Below are 17,976 nucleotides of genomic sequence, written 5' to 3' on the forward strand. Positions count from 1 at the left end.
GTCTTTGTCCCCTCAGAGGAGTGAGGTTCCACTTGCCTCGACCCCTGGGGATGGTGTTTTTTGGAGTGGGCTCACCTCCCTAGCCTCAAAGGAAGGGGGTAGGGGGCTCCCCCTTGTGGAGAAGAGACAAATTCCCTCGATTCGTCACAATACACACACTGCCTTACTGTAATACAACTCTTTTCTTCTTTGGTCTGTATGCGGTTAATGTGTAATTCTTTCTTAAATAGTATATCTTTTTCAGTATGTCTGTGTAGTGGTGGTTCCCTCTCTTGTGGTGTCTATTGGGAACCTAACTATACCTATCCATAACCTTCTTACCGCTAATGTGTGAAGCTGGACTACTCTTCCATAGCTACTACTTTAGATAGTATGGTCTTTTTTTTACGAGAGGAACAATGAAAGCACTAAGGAGATGATGCTTGTGCAGCTGTCACCAGAGGGCTGCGCACACATCGCCCTAACAACCAGCTAACATCTGGTCCTATTGTGGGCAGCCAAAGTCTGACTGCATTTTGTTCCGTAATGGGAATTACAGGTTGTAATACAATATTGCTGGCTATTCTACCAAGGCTGGTAATTACGCCCAGCAGAGTGGCTTTCTGTGTTGAGCATCTCATTAAAACTTTTGGTAATTGAGATTTAGCACTAGTTTTATTCCCATGCAGATTCTGTAATGTGGCCCCTGGTCTCAAACCTCCTTCCTCGCCTTAACGCACCCGAGGTCCCACTTCCTTTTTTACTGGATGTGTATTATTGACTTTATCAAATGCAAATATAAATCTTGATTAGGAATGAAAAATAATATAAAGTGAACTGAGTGTCAACTTAATAGCTGCACATGTATGTGTTGTGCCTTTATGGCGGTTATCTGTGTGACATTGCACATTAATTTCTGGCTGAAGGGCAGCAAGTTGAATTCCTTTCATTTGCACTGGAGTACAATTGGCAGCATTAGCAACTCAAGTGGCTAATCACTTAATGCAGTACGGTAGCAACCCCCTCCCCCCACCCCCCCACACAGTTTAATAAAGACCAGCTGATCTAGGAGCTTGGCAAGGGCAAGGTGGCCGCTCAACAAAAAAGGCTTGACTTGGACTATAGATCCCATTTGAAAACATTCCAAATGGTGCTCACTGATCTGATCACATAGCACAGCTAATTTGGGATCATTCTGCGTCAGGAAAAGAGGGTGCAGTCATCTTATGTTGTAAAATTAGGTCAAAGCAAGGCGTACACCCCTCTTTACTTCTGCAAGGTGTGAGGTTGCTACCAAACGCCACTAAACTGCAGCTTCCAAGAGGTTGCTACCAAACACCGCTAAACTGCAGCTTCCAAGATGTTGCTACCAACCACCACTAAACTGTAGCTTCCTGGGGCAGGACCACTTCACCTGATGGAAAGAAATACAGAAACATAGATTTATTGCGGCCAATCTGTTCTAACTCGAGAGATTTAAAAACATTGACTTTTCTATGTTCGAGTAACACTGAAGCCCACATTAAAATGCTGCTCCCTTAAATAGGTTAGATACAGCTAGATGTACACTCATGCAGCTGGGCATCCACCATAGCTATTTGCACATACGCAAAATACATGTGTGCCTGCAAACATATACGTTAATGAGGCCCCGTTCCTATTGACAGCCATTAACGTATGTGAAATTGAGGATCAATACAAGTACAGGACCTCACTGTGTGATTGAGTCAGGGCTACATTGATTGCAGATGGTCGCATATTCTTGTTTAAGGAGGTAAATCCAGGTCTTGCAAATTCCTTAACTTACTTGGTATTTTGGTTTACCTCCGAGACGTAGGAGCAATGCACTTGATTCATGGCGAGGCCCTGAGTATTACCAGCGCTTTCTGTAAAAATGTCAATATCACTAAGCCCAATTTCTGTTTGGCAAACTGCTGCCACCCACAGGCCAGCCACGCACAAAAACTTTTAGTTGACATTTTCTGCAAACAAACTTTGTTTGCAATGAATGTCAAAAGTATCAAGCATTCCAGAATTTAATTGAACTCATGAGCAAGGTGGAGTGCCACGTTAAATGGTACTCAACCTCCATAAAAACTATGCAAGTGGTCAAGCAGCTTTTGTGAGGTCTGACATTGCATTGCCATATTAACTTTTAATAATCGGTTTAGCTATTGATAAACAACTCCATAGGTATTTCAGACAATGGGATCTAAACATAACCATTAAATGTATGCCTACAGTTCTTGCTGTTTGTCAACAACTAGGCAAGGAAAGTCACAGCAATTACATTACGTCACCAGTTTTGTAGGAATGGGAACATAATGGGTCTACTGCATGTCATTCTTAACGTGTACTTCATTTAATAAACTAGTTGTGCCCCAAGTGAATATATTGATCAGACGCTCTCTACTCAAAATTCGAATGGCAAAATGGCAGCTGTCGCATTCCAACTCAAGCAGGAACTGGATAATGTGCATTTACGTAACAATGGAACGATTGAAGGCATTTATGCAAAATTAAAAAGTATGCAGTGGGCAATATTCGCAACTCTATTACACCTCCAAAATGAAGGTAGGCGTGGACGACTAGAAATCTGCTAAAAAGGAATATCGGGAGAATTGGTCTCGCCGCAGGGGCGCGATACAACGTCCGCTGTATGTCACCGCTGGCAAACATGGAAGAGGGAGGAATAACAGAGAATCCAAACCGCTTTATGGTAAGCCCCAATAATGGGTGTAGCCAAGGCATTGGGTGGATATTTTCTTAAATGTTGGAATCCCTGAAAGGACTAACTTATTTTACCAATCAAAATCTATCTCTCTAATCTCTTTAATATATACATGTGTTTCTTTTTTCTTCAAATGAAGAAATACGTGGGTGTATAATACACATAAGAGGGAAGAAAGAAATCAACAAAAATAAAACACTGTTGCTCTGCTCTTGGCTATGATAAAAAATACAGGTTAGTTTTCTGCACCGTAAATATTAGATGGGTACATAAAGGTAAGTTTACTTTTTGGAAAAAAATGGAGAAAGTATTATGTGGAACAATAAAGTTCCTAACGGTGTACATATTAACACATCTACTAACATCTTCATCCAGTTAGAACCAATGCAACTCAACCGTATTAGAATACATAAGAGAGGAGAAAAAGCCTTAGGGATGACTCAATAATTATATATTTAGCCCAAGAATATATTTAGCAGGAAACGTTTATGACCAGTGAATACAGTTCACCACTTGAGTCTGAATTCTCCTCAGATTGTATGAAGAACTAACTCTCTCCTTTAAGAGTGTACTTTCCTGTAGCCATGTAATATTTGTTCAGTGTAGTTCAGAAATAAGAAAACTAATCCTATAATTCAATCGATAAATCATCAGGTTATCTGAAGATTAAATAACTAGCACTGACAAATGAAACCAGTTCAGGCACCAGATGGAACATTTTCATGCTGGGACTGCAACGTTTCCAGTAGAAATTGAGGTTTTAAGAAAGTCCTCAGTTCCGCATGATACGAGAGGATTCCTTATTTGAAGGGATATGTATATTTTATAACACTGGGGTTAATACCTGTATGAACATTCAATTGTTTTCGAATCGCAATTCTTAGGTGTTGAACGGTGAAGTCACTTTAAGGGAAAAGAATGCAGCATATTATCCAATTCCCTCACCGGGGCGGCGGTGCGGGGTGGCAGGGATGCATGCATAATAGTGTCCAATGAGTGCATTCTTATTGCCTCACATTTATTTTTAAATAATCCTACTTATGCACATGTGTGGTTCATCAGACTGTTATAAGAACACATGTAAAACCCAGGTATGTTGAAAGAATTCCTGTGCCAAACACAGACTAGAAACCTTTGGCTTTACACACATTTTTTTATCCTGGTGTCTTTGCTAATTTTTCGATGACCATCTAAGTAACACCATAACTTTTTTTTTGTCCATTTCTAGAACAAAGATTTGAGGAGCAGAATTTCCCATCTTGAAAACTCGTACAGGTCAAACAAAGAAGGCATTGTGGCCCAGATGGAGACCAGGATCGCGGAGCTTGAGGCGCGCCTGGAGAGCGATGACAGGTGAGGTGCTAATAGTAGCCGAAAAGGAAACCTGCCGATACTAAATCATCGGACAGGGAGCAGGTAACCATTGGGGTTTTCATATCATTCATTAAATTGATTAATATCGCGCCCACCTGTTTGCCCCCCTTTTTTTTTTTTTTTTAATTTTTTTTTTTTTTTAACATTCAGTTTTAGGCAGGTGTTTCTCATCTTATCCCGCCGGCACTGGTGAAAATAATTAGAAACATTGGTGCACCATTGTTTGAGAACCTGGTTTAAAGACACCACCAGGGTTATGTTCTGCACTGGTGGCCTACATTAAATATGATGACCTGGTCCCACTGCATGGTCGCCGCATTCAACTGTTTGCCGCCCCAATGTGCGTTCTCCTCTTGGGTTCCACGCGCTCCCCTCTAGGTTATCGGGCTTCCACTGGAGTGACAGCCACTGATTGGCAATCGCTACATGGACTTACTGGGACGTACTGCCCTCTGTCTGCTTCCGGTACTATTTGCTCAGTTGCAGGTGTTCCATTTACAGGAATAGCTCAACGCCTGGGAGAGATTTGGTGCAAGCGTCCTTGGTGACGGCGGCCTTTTCATAGTTGGTGTGTGACCATCCTATAGAAAGGCATGCGATTTGACCTGCTGCTTCAGGGTTTGATATATACCTGGCTCGCAAGCTCATGTGGGGCACCAGATTCTTCAGTAGTCCTGGTCATCTGTCGTCATCAAGTTGGAGTTGAGCAAGTTCCCTGGCTCTGATGACCACAGGACCCACCATGGAAGGGGAGACTGCCTTGGACCAATCCCACTTCATGGTACTAATTCCTGAAGCCAGATCGCATGTCCGTGGATGTTTGCGAGATGGGAATTGGAGCGAAGTAATTAAAATTACAGAGTGTAAAAAAAATAAAAAATACAAATAAACTCTAGGGTTCTGTGCAGTCGTTCAATGTGTGTTCCCATAATTCTGATCTCATGTGCTTTTGGTGGGAGTCACCAGCCCTGTTACTCGCCCACCAAGCCTTTTACTTGCCCATAACCTTCAGCGGGCCCCCACCTGCCTAAATCAAACCCACCCTGGGGAGTCGGAGTCGAGAGCTTCGTGTTCCTGATTTGATGGTACGACATCAGAACGTAGTAGGTGTACTAAGTCACAGCCTTTAAGAAAGCATTGAGTAAGAGCCTCATCGAAATAGTATCAGTCTTTCATGGATGCAAGAACCCTTTTGTGGACCATGAAAAGGGAACAGCAAATGCTGAGCCTTCTCCTTCACTTTCCCAGAGGAGAAATCTCTCAAGCAACAAGTTCCTGTCCCGGGAGGATAGCTCAGCGGCAACATGCTCGCCTTGGAAGCAAGACGACACGAAGCAACACAGGTTCGAACCCCGGGGCCACGCTTAGAAACCTCTGGGTATTTAAGCGCGTTATAAATGCGCAATTAAGTTGAGCAACAATTACGCAACTAAAAAACAAACAATTCCTGTAACAGCGCCTCGATGCCTGCGGGCTGTGTGAGCACTTTAAAAATACAAAATAATAATTAGGGGGGGGTTCAGAATGAGGTCAGAATTTCAATTACCTTCATTATATGGCTATGACAGTCATGGTTCACTGGCCTCATACTGAGAAAGCTTTGAAGTTCAGACTTTTATGGATGGGGATGGATGGTCTTGAATTCAGACCAGAGTTTATTAAACTAGGTGCCTCTCCTTGAAGTAACAGAATCCAAACACATTTATCAACCTTCGGACTGCATGGACATGCATCTTCTGGCATGTCACGGGACTTAGACCCACGCCCGCTATTCTATTTATTTTTCATTTTTGACAGGTCCTTTTTTTTTGCTTTGTGCCTTTGTCTTGTGAGGTCACTTTTGCCCTCATTTCGTTTGTTGGGCCTTTCTTACTCTGTATGTTTTCTGTTCGGTCTTCGCTGCTTGAAAGAAAAGGAGTGTTACCCCGTCTCTATTTTCTTTTCTTGTGTTTCACGCTTTCCTGATTGAAGTTCTCATGCGCGAGCTTAACGTTGTGTTGTCCAATATGTTGGAGTCGCAGCTTAATTCCATAAGCTGGAAAGTTCAGCTCCCAGAAGGCGGCCTTTCGGTCATTGTTTTGAAGGCTCCCCTAGTGAGTAGGTTGCATACTTTCGGTTAAGGAACCGGTCACGATGAATGGAACTTTTTTCGTAGGCGTTTGAAGGCCTCTTTGCCATCGGCCCTGTAAGAGATGGGGAAGTGATGGCATTAGTAGGAGCGAAAGCAAGACGAGAAGTTTGTGCTGGTGCATGCCATTTTCTGGGTCCCTATAAGATTCGAAGTGAGTTGTGATGGGATACGCAGGGGGTGTCTGTTACCAGAGTAGAGCCCCAGGTGTCATCTAGCTCAGTTTGTGCAGCAAAGTCTGCCTTCTGACTTTCTGGACACGCATGAGCAATTTAAGGCACATCAAACTGCATCATCTCCACTGATTAATATCACAACCTCCTGGCTCTCAGGTGGTATAATCGAACCCGCACTCAAAGCAGGACTTACCCCCCCAACCCTCTCAAGAAACCATTCCTTCCTACTACCCTCCCTGAAATCTACCTCCCATCACAACACTGCCATGCCTCACCAGAACAATTTGTCACAAGCCACAGCTCCAACAATGCATCGCCACAAACAAGCCCTTGAACTCCTTTTCATTAGGCTTTTAACCCGGCCACAGCATCCTCGATGACCTCCACAACATCACTAGGAAAGGATACGCAGTACTACTCATAAACCTCAACCTCTCTGCAGCCTTTCGCACCATCGAGCACACGGTTCTACTACTCAACATCCTAGCTCACAGAATGACACGCTGCGGTACTGTCAACGACTGGTTCTCCTCTGTCCACTCTGACCGGGCACACTTCGTAATACCCCCTATCTGTCCAATCCCACCTCAGTCAAGAATGGGGTACTGAAGAGGAACGCAAAAACGAGTCTTTACATAAAGGACACCCAGAGCCAGAAATGCTCCACAACCACCATCATGCCTGTCCAAAACATACCTCTTTCCCAAGGCGTTATCCAGCCACACCTCCTTCCCTGTCATCCCATGTCTGTCACACTCTTCCTATCCTGTTGTGCAGCTTGTGTAGTTTCCTTCTCACCTCCTCCATTTCGAACTCTAACATGCTCTGAAACCCTGTGCGGAGGGCCACTGCTGGACAAAAATTCCATTTATAAAAGGGATTAGGGCCTGTGTTAGGCACTTACTGCTAATTGCGGTAAAAGGCTTGGACAATTGCGGTAAAAGGCTTGGACAACAGACTATCTTTTTAAAACTCTTTCCAGCAGTCTCTGAATTTTGGCAAAACCTACAAGAGGTCTTTTGTTCTTCCATGGTGAGCATGCGCAGATCATCCAGACCTATGTCCCTAGGTTACATGTCTTTATATCCATTTATCTCATCTTTTATCTTGAAAACCTTTATAGTGAATGCATTTTTAGTGCCCCCTAAACCCCCATTTCCCACCCCTAAAAAACCATCCCAAACGTTTCACAAACATATTTAACCCTTTACCTAAATACAAGGGTTTTCAATATAAAATATCCGATATATGGACATTCAATATAAAGGATTCGATATAAACACTGTGTACCATTTTCCTTTGCATGCTGGTACGTGTAGTTTTGTCTTTCCCATTACATATAAGGGCCTTGGGCTCCCAGATTGCTAAGAAAATCAACACAACTGCAGGAACTATCGGAAATCGAACAGCTCTTCGGACAAATGGATGGATTCTAGGTCAACTGTTGGATCTTTCTCTGCAAATACAGTGCATTAGTTATGGATCCCGTAAACTAACAGATTTTTTAACTGCCCTATTTATTACCTAGTGCTCTTCTTAATTCTTACTTCCCTCTGTCATTTGCACCTGTGCAAAGGGTGCGCCTAGAAGAGGGAAGATCGCTACCGTGACCGGCTTTGTATGGCAGGGACCGAATGTTTTGATTCTATTTTCAAATGAGGTTTCTGATGTCATCCCAATGCACGTGGGTTTCTCCAGGTACCATGAGAAGTAGGATGACCATGCCTGGGTGCTCCTGAACAAGAATAGGCGCTCAAGTTATGTCCGATCGTTGTTCCTTTGGAGCAGGGTTAAAATAAGAGCCGTTCACCCGGAAGGACTTGGACGGCTTCCAGGCGCTGGTTCTCACTGTACTCTTTCTCTCCCAGGGATCGAGCTAATCTCCAACTCTCCAATCGCCGTCTCGAAAGGAAGGTGAAGGAGCTCATGATGCAGGTAGACGACGACCATCTGAGTCTGACGGACCAAAAAGACCAGGTCAGTGGAGTACACACCTGACTGTATGGGGACTGTATGCGGGAATGCAATTGCTTCCAGATAAGTCTCTACTTTTTGATTTGTGATTGGAGATGGAGTTTATCCACTCTGTTAAGCTTTACAATTCTGATGGATATCATTCTGTATTAAAGCTTTACATACCTAGGGCATCATTACGAGTTTGGTGTTATCTGGGTGGTAAATCTGACCAGATACCACCATACTGAATTACTGTTACCGCCATTTGGTCCAGTGCTATTACCGCCCGATTATAAGTGGCGGTAGTGGTGGTGTAAATTCCCATTTTTATTCAGTGCATAGAACTGAATGGGGCTTTTTTGTGGAAATTCCACTGTGGTAATTCTGCCGATTTTTGCCAATTATTCTGGGGAGTTGGAAGATTTACCTTCAGCCTGATACTGGAGGTAAATCCTCCACTCCAGGGCCATACTCTTAGAATGGCGGAGCGGGAACATTGGCGGTTATTCCGTTACTGCACATTTTTGCCTGCTCTGCCGTACTTGTAACGAGGGCCCTAGCCTGAGGGCCGTACCACAAGGTATGGTTCCTGAAGGGCTAGTAAAAGGCCTGCGTATAGAGAAATCATTTAACGAAGTCTGCAGGGCACATAACTCCTGGTACGGCCCGAGGGGGTAGTCTGTTATGTCCCACAGAACTGCAGTGGCAAAATAAAAAGCTGCAGTGGTTGCTGGGAACCACATACACAACGTGATGAGGCGGGAGGGGCAGATTTACAAAGGTGCCAGGCCAGTGCTGGGTGCACTCCAGCAATGTATTGGAGTGGCTATGGGGAAAATGCTACGCTGCATCTGCCAAATGCGGCATTATGAAAATTATATGTAGCGTGGGGGGGTTGAGCCATTCCCCCCCCCCACTCAGGCCCCCCCCCACTTCAGTAGGCTAAGGAAAGGGGGCTGGGGAGGAATAGTGCCACTCCCCTCAGGAATCTCAGCACAGCGCTCCCTCTGATCACAGGAGAGCCGCACTGCGAGCGCCGTGCCGGCAGCAGGGCTCTCGGTGCAGTGCTCTCATGATAAGAGGGATCACCAGGCTGAGAGCCCAGAGGGGCGTGGCAATAACTGCAAGGCGCTCCCATGATCAGAGGGGGTGCTGTGAGGAGAGCCCTGCTGGCAGAACCCGCAGACCATACCGACTTGTATGATGCAGAAATTGACCAATGGGGGATTTCGACGTCACTCCACTGGGGCATATTTAAGCTTTATATTAGCGGTTTGAAGGTTATACCTGGTGTTCCAGGCTCAAGAATGGTTCGGTCATTTAACAAGTATGACCATAATGTCCCCACAGACTGGCGACGTCCAGATTTATAAAGCAATTATAAACCCTCCTTCGCTCTTTTATGAGCAATAAAAAGGCCTCAAAAGGGCATGAATAGTGGAGGCTAGTAATTACTTGATATGCCTATACAACAGGTGAGTTATTATTCTCTGCTTCTTTTGGGGGTAATGCCTACTCTGTATTTGGGAATCACATTGGCATGCACACGCCTGCTGATAGTAAATAAATCTGCCTGTGAGGTCGTGGGGAATTGGCTGCAGGCATGCCCCGTGTTTTGAATGTGGCGTGCTGAACAATTTGTGCGTTACTACAGCTTGTATAGCACACAGATTGCCCAATGAGAGTGCTTTATGAACATTCCTAACGTAGTATATAATGTAAATATTAAGCATGCAATACATTACTCCACCATGGTTCCCGTGTGGCTTGCCTGCCGGTCAAAGATAAGATCTCCTCTACAGCCTGCCTCTAAAAATGTGCTCTGACGGTTTGTGTTTTTATCAATGACCAGTTAAGTCTGCGCTTGAAAGCAATGAAGAGGCAAGTGGAAGAAGCTGAAGAAGAAATAGACAGACTGGAAAGTGCCAAAAAGAAGCTCCAGAGGGACTTGGAAGAACAGGTGGACATCAACGATCAACTTCAAGGGCAGCTCACAGCTGCAAGGAAGGAGCTCAGGTGAGAAAGAGGGGAGCGGAGAAAATGCTGAGCTGTCCTTTTGTCACAGTCGAGCCTGGCGACTCCTCTGAATTAGTTGCTTTTGAGTCTAATTGGAAGGTGTTTAATTACATCTAGTCCTTGGTTGTATCTTAATCTTGGACATGTTCTGCTGCTCCCTATTTTTCTTTTCTTTCTTTAAAAAAAAGAATATTGTTAATGTAATGGTCTTCAATTTAAGACCTTTAATCCTCCCATTACATCATAGCTTACGATACCAGGTTCTGCATCTCCTAAAATGTACATCTCTTAATACAATACATTCATTCCAATTAAATTAAGGTATGGGTTAGCAAGTAATACATATATACAGAATCCATCGAATATTATTATGGTTAGTATCTTCTCAATTCCCCAGCACTAAGCAGTGGTTTGTTGCATCTCCAATGTTATTCCTGTTCCAATGCCGCATTGCAGCTACTGTGATATCTTAGCAATATTTATATTTAGTGAGTAATACATGTACACATGACCTGAATTCATAAGTTGGTTATCAGCTTTGCACGTCTCTGCCGTAAACGTGCCAGTTGGTAGATGATTGCTTGATCTTCACCGGACATATACCGGTTCCAAATGCACCTTAGTTGCACCCCAGTCACAACTTGTTTGGCTAGATTTTCATATTTATGCTAAATTTCCCTCACCTGTGAGACACCCAGCACTTTTTGCTGGATTTACGGATTATTTTTCTCTGTTCCTGAGTGATTGTTAACCTTTTCCCACACTCGCCCTTTGTTTTACTTTTTCCATGGAAGTCCTTTCTGCGACTCCATAATTTATTTTTGGAATCATACTTTCCTATAAGATTTTGGGCTTGTACATTTTTATTACTGCAGCACTCCCTGTGCAGTGTTGCTGGGGAGCCCTTTGGGCTTACCTTTTATATTTTCTCTTGGGTTCCTTGTGTGAACTAATGATCCCGAGGGTAGAAGGATGCTTTTTATCCTTTCTACCATCCCCATTGTGAGATCAGCACACCCCACCTTATGAGGAGTGCTGAGAGGTTGCATAGTATGCCCTTTCTCACTGGTTCTGTAACATTTCTGTTACATTCTTTACTTACCTTGCACAACACATGCTCTCAAGGTTAGTGAGAGACATTTATTAGGCCTGGTAAATTATAAAACATCCCATTAGACCTGCAGGGCGAGTGCCTAAGTTTACATACTTGACCTGAGAGAAATGCACTTCACCAAAGTGACTGGTGAGAAAATATTTACCATTGCTTTTTGTAAAAAGGTGAATGTCCTCATAAGCACACTACATATTTAGTGCAATGCTGTCAAGCATGCAAAGTGATAGTTAGATTTGCCATTTACTGAAAACTCAGTGTGTTTGCAATAAATGGAAAAATACATTTCTAACATCCCCATACTCGCCAGCAAGGTAGAGTATCAGGCAAATGGTACTTGCAAATTGCTGGCTGCACTACCACCCTTTGTAGCCTTTATTATTTATTTATTTATTATTATTTATCTGTTTCTCCTTTGCTTCGCACTTTCCACTTATCCCCCCTTCCATGCACTTTTCCCTTCCCCTCTCCCATGCACTTGCGCGTTCTCAATGTTACTGTGATAAGTAAGTTCGTTGTTTTGTTCTCCCCACCCTTGCCTTGTCGCGCTCTGAAACACTTGTGTACGAGTGCAATAGAAATAAAATATCTATCAATATTCACCCTTCATGAAAATGACTTGCCAATGCTAGTGGGCTAGTAGATTTTGCGAGCCCTGTTTATATCCTCTCTACATTTTATATTGTGAGATCAGCACCCCCACCTTATGTGGAGTGCTGAGCGGATACACTGTATCCCCTAACTCACTGCTCCTGTAACATTTCTGTTACAGTGACACGCATACTTGTATGGCTAGTGGCAATGGATGTGTTCTATGGACTTTTGTGTGATTTCTACTTGCAGGCTTTGAACCCAGCCACGGTAATGCACAGAATGGTTACCATTCATCTAGAATGGTGGCTGTATTCTTTTTTTCACCATTTTTAATGTGATTGTTCTATCCTAGTCCTTCTCCTAGGGTCCTGGGGGGAGGGGGGTCCTTGTTTGATTTTTGTCTTTAGCAGGAGCCCTTTGTGTAGCTCACTGAGGCTCCAGAGTGTCTCTGAAGCCGGGAAACAAAGGAGGATTCTGAATCTCTGCAGTCCTTTGTCTTCTGGCATGCCTGCCTCGAACCAGTCCTAACTGGGATGCTGGCTGTCCTGCAAGGACCGCCACCCCCCAAAGTTTGAATGTAGCAGCTGTGCCGATTGGCTGGATTACTGGATTCATGGTCTCTATCTGGAAGCCAAAGATAAGTCGACCACTGGAGCTGAATCCGATGAGGAAGAAGAGAATACGGCTGCAGCTGATTTCAGAGACCAGAGATGGCTGCTGTGTAACCACTGCCTGTGCTGACCGCATCTTCCATATGACGGGAGTCCCAAAGACGACGACTCTGATCCTTAGACTGGTGAGACCAACGAGTCTTAAGAAGACCTGCGTTTCGAGCCATGCCATGAGCAGCTGTCCTTCCTGGGCTGCAAACCACCAATACCTGGGGACCTCAAGGCTGAGTGCTGTGCAATGTCTTCCCATGAACGAATCTCGCTTAAACTTCAGGGAACTCCTGGTAGACCTTCAGAAGCAAGATGCCGCTCCTTGAAAAGTCCTGACCAGAGTGTTGGACCAAGACAGCGAGGCGAATAGATCAGATGACAACCGTTCTGCATCTGTTACCTTGAAAATGGCACCAAATCTACAGAGCCACAAGAAGCACCAAAGAATACTCTGCTGGGAGCCTTTCTGCTTGAATGCTGCTGCAATTTCCCATCCAGTGTCCTTTCATCACTGCAATCAAGAATCCAGAGACTGGGTCCTCTGCTGTTGCATCATGAAGACATCCATCTGTAAGCTCTTCGCTGCTGAGGTACTGTGTGGCTTCAGGTAATATTTACCTAAAATCTTGTAGCTCCTGTGTGGCTAGGGTGGTATTTAGTGTAGTTGGGAGTTCCTCCATACCTTTTGCCCAGGCCTAACAATGGAACGCATTTACAGAGCCTTCTACGAAGTCCCGGAAGACTTCTACGGACTCTAAAGTCTGTTACTTACTACTTAGGTGAGAAATCCTCTGGAACTCTGACTTTCTTAGTTTGTGCTGCATCCTGACCTGCCTACTGTTGGCCACTTCTGCCTCTGAGAACACTCATGCCCTAGATTAGGAAAGGACCTCTAATGTATAATTTTTGTAAAGGAAATATAACCAGTGTTGCAAAGTACTTGCTTGCTATGAGTTGGTGCTGTAACTGTATATTCCTGAAATATAATAGGTTACAAGTGTTACAAAGTATTACCTGTGAATTGCTTACTGCCTTTTTGAAAAGTATTACAACGTTATTTACTTACTTTTGAATTGTGTTCCACTTTTCTAGAAAGTAACAGTTAGTATAACTGTATTATTGCTTGAAACATAAGTGTAACAGTTTAAAACCAATAGGGTTTGCTTACGTTGAATCGCATACTGCCATTCTACAAGTCTAATCATGTGCTTTTACTTACCTTGAATTGCATACTGCTATTCTAAATGTGGTTTATACTTTGGTTTACTTACCATAAGTATAGTGTTGGTTTTTATATTGTGTGTATGACTTATAATAGTACTGACCTCTCTAAAGAATTCTCTTTGCCTGTGTATATATAAGATAAACCATTATCATTTCTTTGGTCCATATGTATGCTACACGTTCTTTGTATCTTCCTACAGTGTTAGGGAGAATTCTCTGTATAGGCTAATTTCCCAAACCTAGTGAGTCCCCCAGCAGCTTTGCTGGATTTTTTGGGGTTTAATGTTTTCTCCTGCTAAGTGTGAGACTCTTTTTCTCCCACTCTTAGGCATGATTTGAGAATGTCCTTTGACTTTGTAATGTGTTTTATGGGCTATGGGGTCTTTTACTCCATAGGGCTTCATGTGATTTTGGTAAGTGTGTTACACAGCACCCTCAGTGCAGTAACACAGGGGGGGGGGGGGTCATAGTGGCCCCCAAACATGACTCCATACCCTGGGACTGACGACTGTCTCCCAGGGCATGTAAAGTCACCATTGACTTTACTAGTCTTAAATTGTGAACAGAACCAGTACAAACCATCATATTGTGGAAGTACTGGTAGGGGTAATTCGATTGCCCCTGGGTCTGTTTTTCAAGGGGGCACTGTTCAGTCCCCCTTTGTCGAGTTTCTGGCTGGTGGCAGTGGTTACCACGCGAAATATTCCACCGGAATATTTCCTACAGGATTTTCCCATTCATTTTAAACGCACCACTTTTTTGGTGCAATGTTAAAGATACCGCCGGGTTATTTATTTAATATTCATTCCCCGGTTGGGTTTTTCCCGGGACTCGGTTTTAAAATGGCGTTTGTGTTCGCCTCTAACTCCAACCCAAGTCGAGCCCTTCGTTCCACTTTTGGCAGGCTTCTGCACAGAAGCCTCCGAAAGTGGTGCCACTCTGTCTGGGTCTACAGGATGTGTGGGAGGGGGGGAATAGGCACCCTGGACTGAGTTGCCTTGGCAACTCAAGTCGCACTCTTTTGTGATTGGCCCAGTGGTGAGACACCCGGCTCACCACTTAGCATGTTTGAGTGACAGCTAGGACTGATGAAGGGGGTTTGCTGCATAAAAGCAGGGCTTTGGGGACTGGCACTTCAGAAGTCGCCACTGGACCTAAAGAATCCAAAGAGGGAGAAGCTGAGTCGACCTGCAACGACGATACCACCGGTGGAGCCCTGCTGTACCAAACTCACCACTTCCCAACGACAGAGAAAATCTTCATCCTGGAGAGTCTTCTTCCTTTGAACTGGTGGGGTTAACCAGTTCGTCCTTTTTTGCCTTCCTGGATTGTCTCGTGGTCGAATCGCCCTTGCCAAGCACCCCGGCGGCCGGATAGCCACGCTTCACCACTACCGCGAATAAAATGGTAGTACCTTTTAACCGGGAAACTCCGCGGTTGGTTTCTTTCCTGGCAGTGCAACAACCTGCAGCTTTCCTCCACGTCGAGATCTTCTCTTCCCCTGGACGAAGCACCAACTTGCACCCGCTGCCAGGAACAACTGCCCCCGCTGGAGCTTTCTCACCATTTCAGATACTGTGTCCCGCCTGGTCTCCCTTGCAACAGACTGTCCAAGGTGTCCCGTAAATCCTTGACTCTCTATCCTGGGGTGACCTTGGACCTGTTAACTAACGTTTCTGAACTGATCTAACTCCTTTCTGAACTATCTGCAAAGACTTTTAAAGAGTACTTCCACTGTGTGATCTTGGGCACATTCTGCCTTGCTCTCTCCAAGAGTGGGCCTGACCTATGAACTTTTTGCTCTACAATAGACCCTGCCTTTCTTGACTTGCTGTGGTTCTTTAAAAGTGTTGATATTGTGTGTTTTCCCATTTCTGCCTTTTCTCTCCCTTTTTAAAATCATTATTGGAGTGCCATCTAAGGTTACGCGCTCACCACTGTTTTGCAAATAAGTGCTGTCTTAACTTAGACTTGTCAAATAATTAATTAGGGAGGTCTATATATTTCTAGTGACTGTGTTTGAACTTGCTTGACATATTAGTGCCAGTGTATTTTTACAAGTGTGTTATAAATAATTATATACTTTTATACCAACGCTCTGGTCAGTGTTTGCTTGTGCTACTGTATTTTTGTACATAATGTGTATACTCTATATACTGGCTAACTCTTCTTGAGAGAAGTCTGACTGCTCAGCCACAGCTACCAGGTAAATCTGGGTGGTGCAGACTGCTACCAATTGGGTTTACTGCTAACACCTGTAGTCTTAAACTTTTTGCAGTGGTCCCTAAGGGAACTGCACAGGTTTCTGCCTAACATGCAGCCCTCTCCCTCCTAAGATAAACCCGTCTGCTCTGTCATTGCTACCAACACACAAGTTGGTGGTACAGGCGTGTACTAAGAGGTTTCTGTATTGCCTAAGGTATATTTTGTCTCTTTGAGTGGACTTTAGAAAAACTGTCCTAACACAACACCACCACTATATTTCTTTACATGCATTCTTCATTTCGCATTTAGAAGAGTCCACTCTGTCAATAAAGGTCTAGAACTTTCCATTGCGGCTGTGCTACATAGTCGACATGGTCTTCTATTTCTTTCGAACCCTTGGCTAGCCCCTATGTTTTCCCCTGAGAATACCATATTGAATTTCACCCGTAGATTATCCCTTCGCATGTTTGGATTGGGAAACTCTTGTATGTACCGTGGCAGGTTCCCTAAGGCAGGAGTAGGTTCGTAGTACTCTGTTGCCAATGTTTTAGTCGCTAGGTAAACCTTATTTTGCTCATAATGAAGTAGCTTCATATTTCTTTTTATTACTGATTTATTGGAGCTAACGGCTACATCTGTACCGGATTCAGGGCTTCAATGTGCTTCTTCCAATATAGCGCTTCTCTGATAATGTGCCTCAGTGTGCTTACTCGATCGTGGCATCCCACATAATACATATGTGCTAATGCATCTGTTTCTGCCATTTTGTGTTTTTGGATTGGCATATATCGGTGTTGTAGGGCCAGTGAGTTGATGGATGTCAAGGGTATCTATGCCCTCAAGTATTCCACAGGGAGGCACTTTGCAAATCGGAGAATAGATTGCAAGCAATAGGTTTCCATTTTGTCTAATTTTTTCCCCTTGCCAACAGACCAAATTTCGGATAGATAAATGTAAGTAGGTCGTGTTCGAAGTAAATACATTTCTCTCAAGCCTTACATTGTGTAACCTGCAGAGGCCCAGAGAATGACCATATGCCCGCAGTTAGTTGACCATGTGTGCTCAATTTGTGAAGACCATGTTAAATGCCAATCGATCATTATTATTTATATTGCTCTACCACTTCCACTGTGCAGTTGTTTCATGTCCAATTTTTATGTAATCCTTTTTTATTCGGGACTTTAAAACACATAATCTTGATTTTTTTTTTTGTTGTATGTATTCCAAGTAGATTTATTTTTTGTATATGTGGCTAATAGGTTCACTGGTCTTTGTAATCCCACAAGAGTGGTGTCAAGGAGAACTGATTCAGCAAATCCCGCCCTCTCCAATCCCAACCTTGGTGGATATAAACCAGTGCAGTTGAATACAACTGGCATAGCTGCCAGATACACATTGAAGAGGACAGGGCCAAGGACACAGCCCTGATCCAGTGTAGGTGTTAACTTCCTTGCTTATCTTTCCATCTTGTGCAAACCTAGCCCTTTGTGTTTTCATATAAGGTGATGATCATTTTCAATAGTCCAGGTGATTGTGCCACATCCCTTGCCGGGTAACGATATCAAAGGCGACACTAAAGTCAATGAAGGCGGTATAGGTAGTCTGTTTATGCCTGGCTCTCCCCTGTTCTACCATAGTAACCGGAGCCTTAAGGTTTGTCAGCATGGACTGACCACTCCTAAACCCAGTCTTGCTGTATGGTATAATTTTATACACATTAGCCTAGTCTTGTAGTTCTCCCAGTAAGACTTTCCCAAATATCTCAGCTGGGGTGGGGCACACGAGCATAGTTAGAATCCTGTTGCTAGCAAGTAATTTTC

The 17,976-nt window shown here is 43.9% G+C and overlaps 1 protein-coding gene across 2 annotated transcripts in view; it reads left to right on the plus strand.

The window, feature by feature from the left end:
- Positions 1 to 17,976, plus strand: part of CGNL1 (cingulin like 1) — a 432,222-nt gene that overhangs the window by 393,457 nt on the left and 20,789 nt on the right. For both annotated transcript variants that reach the window (XM_069624908.1, XM_069624907.1), the window contains 3 exons: positions 3,939 to 4,063; positions 8,257 to 8,365; positions 10,197 to 10,360. In XM_069624908.1, the coding sequence (XP_069481009.1) occupies positions 3,939 to 4,063; positions 8,257 to 8,365; positions 10,197 to 10,360 (398 nt within the window). The remainder of the gene's footprint in view (positions 1 to 3,938; positions 4,064 to 8,256; positions 8,366 to 10,196; positions 10,361 to 17,976) is intronic.

The sequence above is a fragment of the Ambystoma mexicanum genome, chromosome 11 (genome assembly GCF_040938575.1).
Source record: "Ambystoma mexicanum isolate Mex_15411 chromosome 11, UKY_AmexF1_1, whole genome shotgun sequence".
NCBI classification, from domain to species: domain Eukaryota; kingdom Metazoa; phylum Chordata; class Amphibia; order Caudata; family Ambystomatidae; genus Ambystoma; species Ambystoma mexicanum.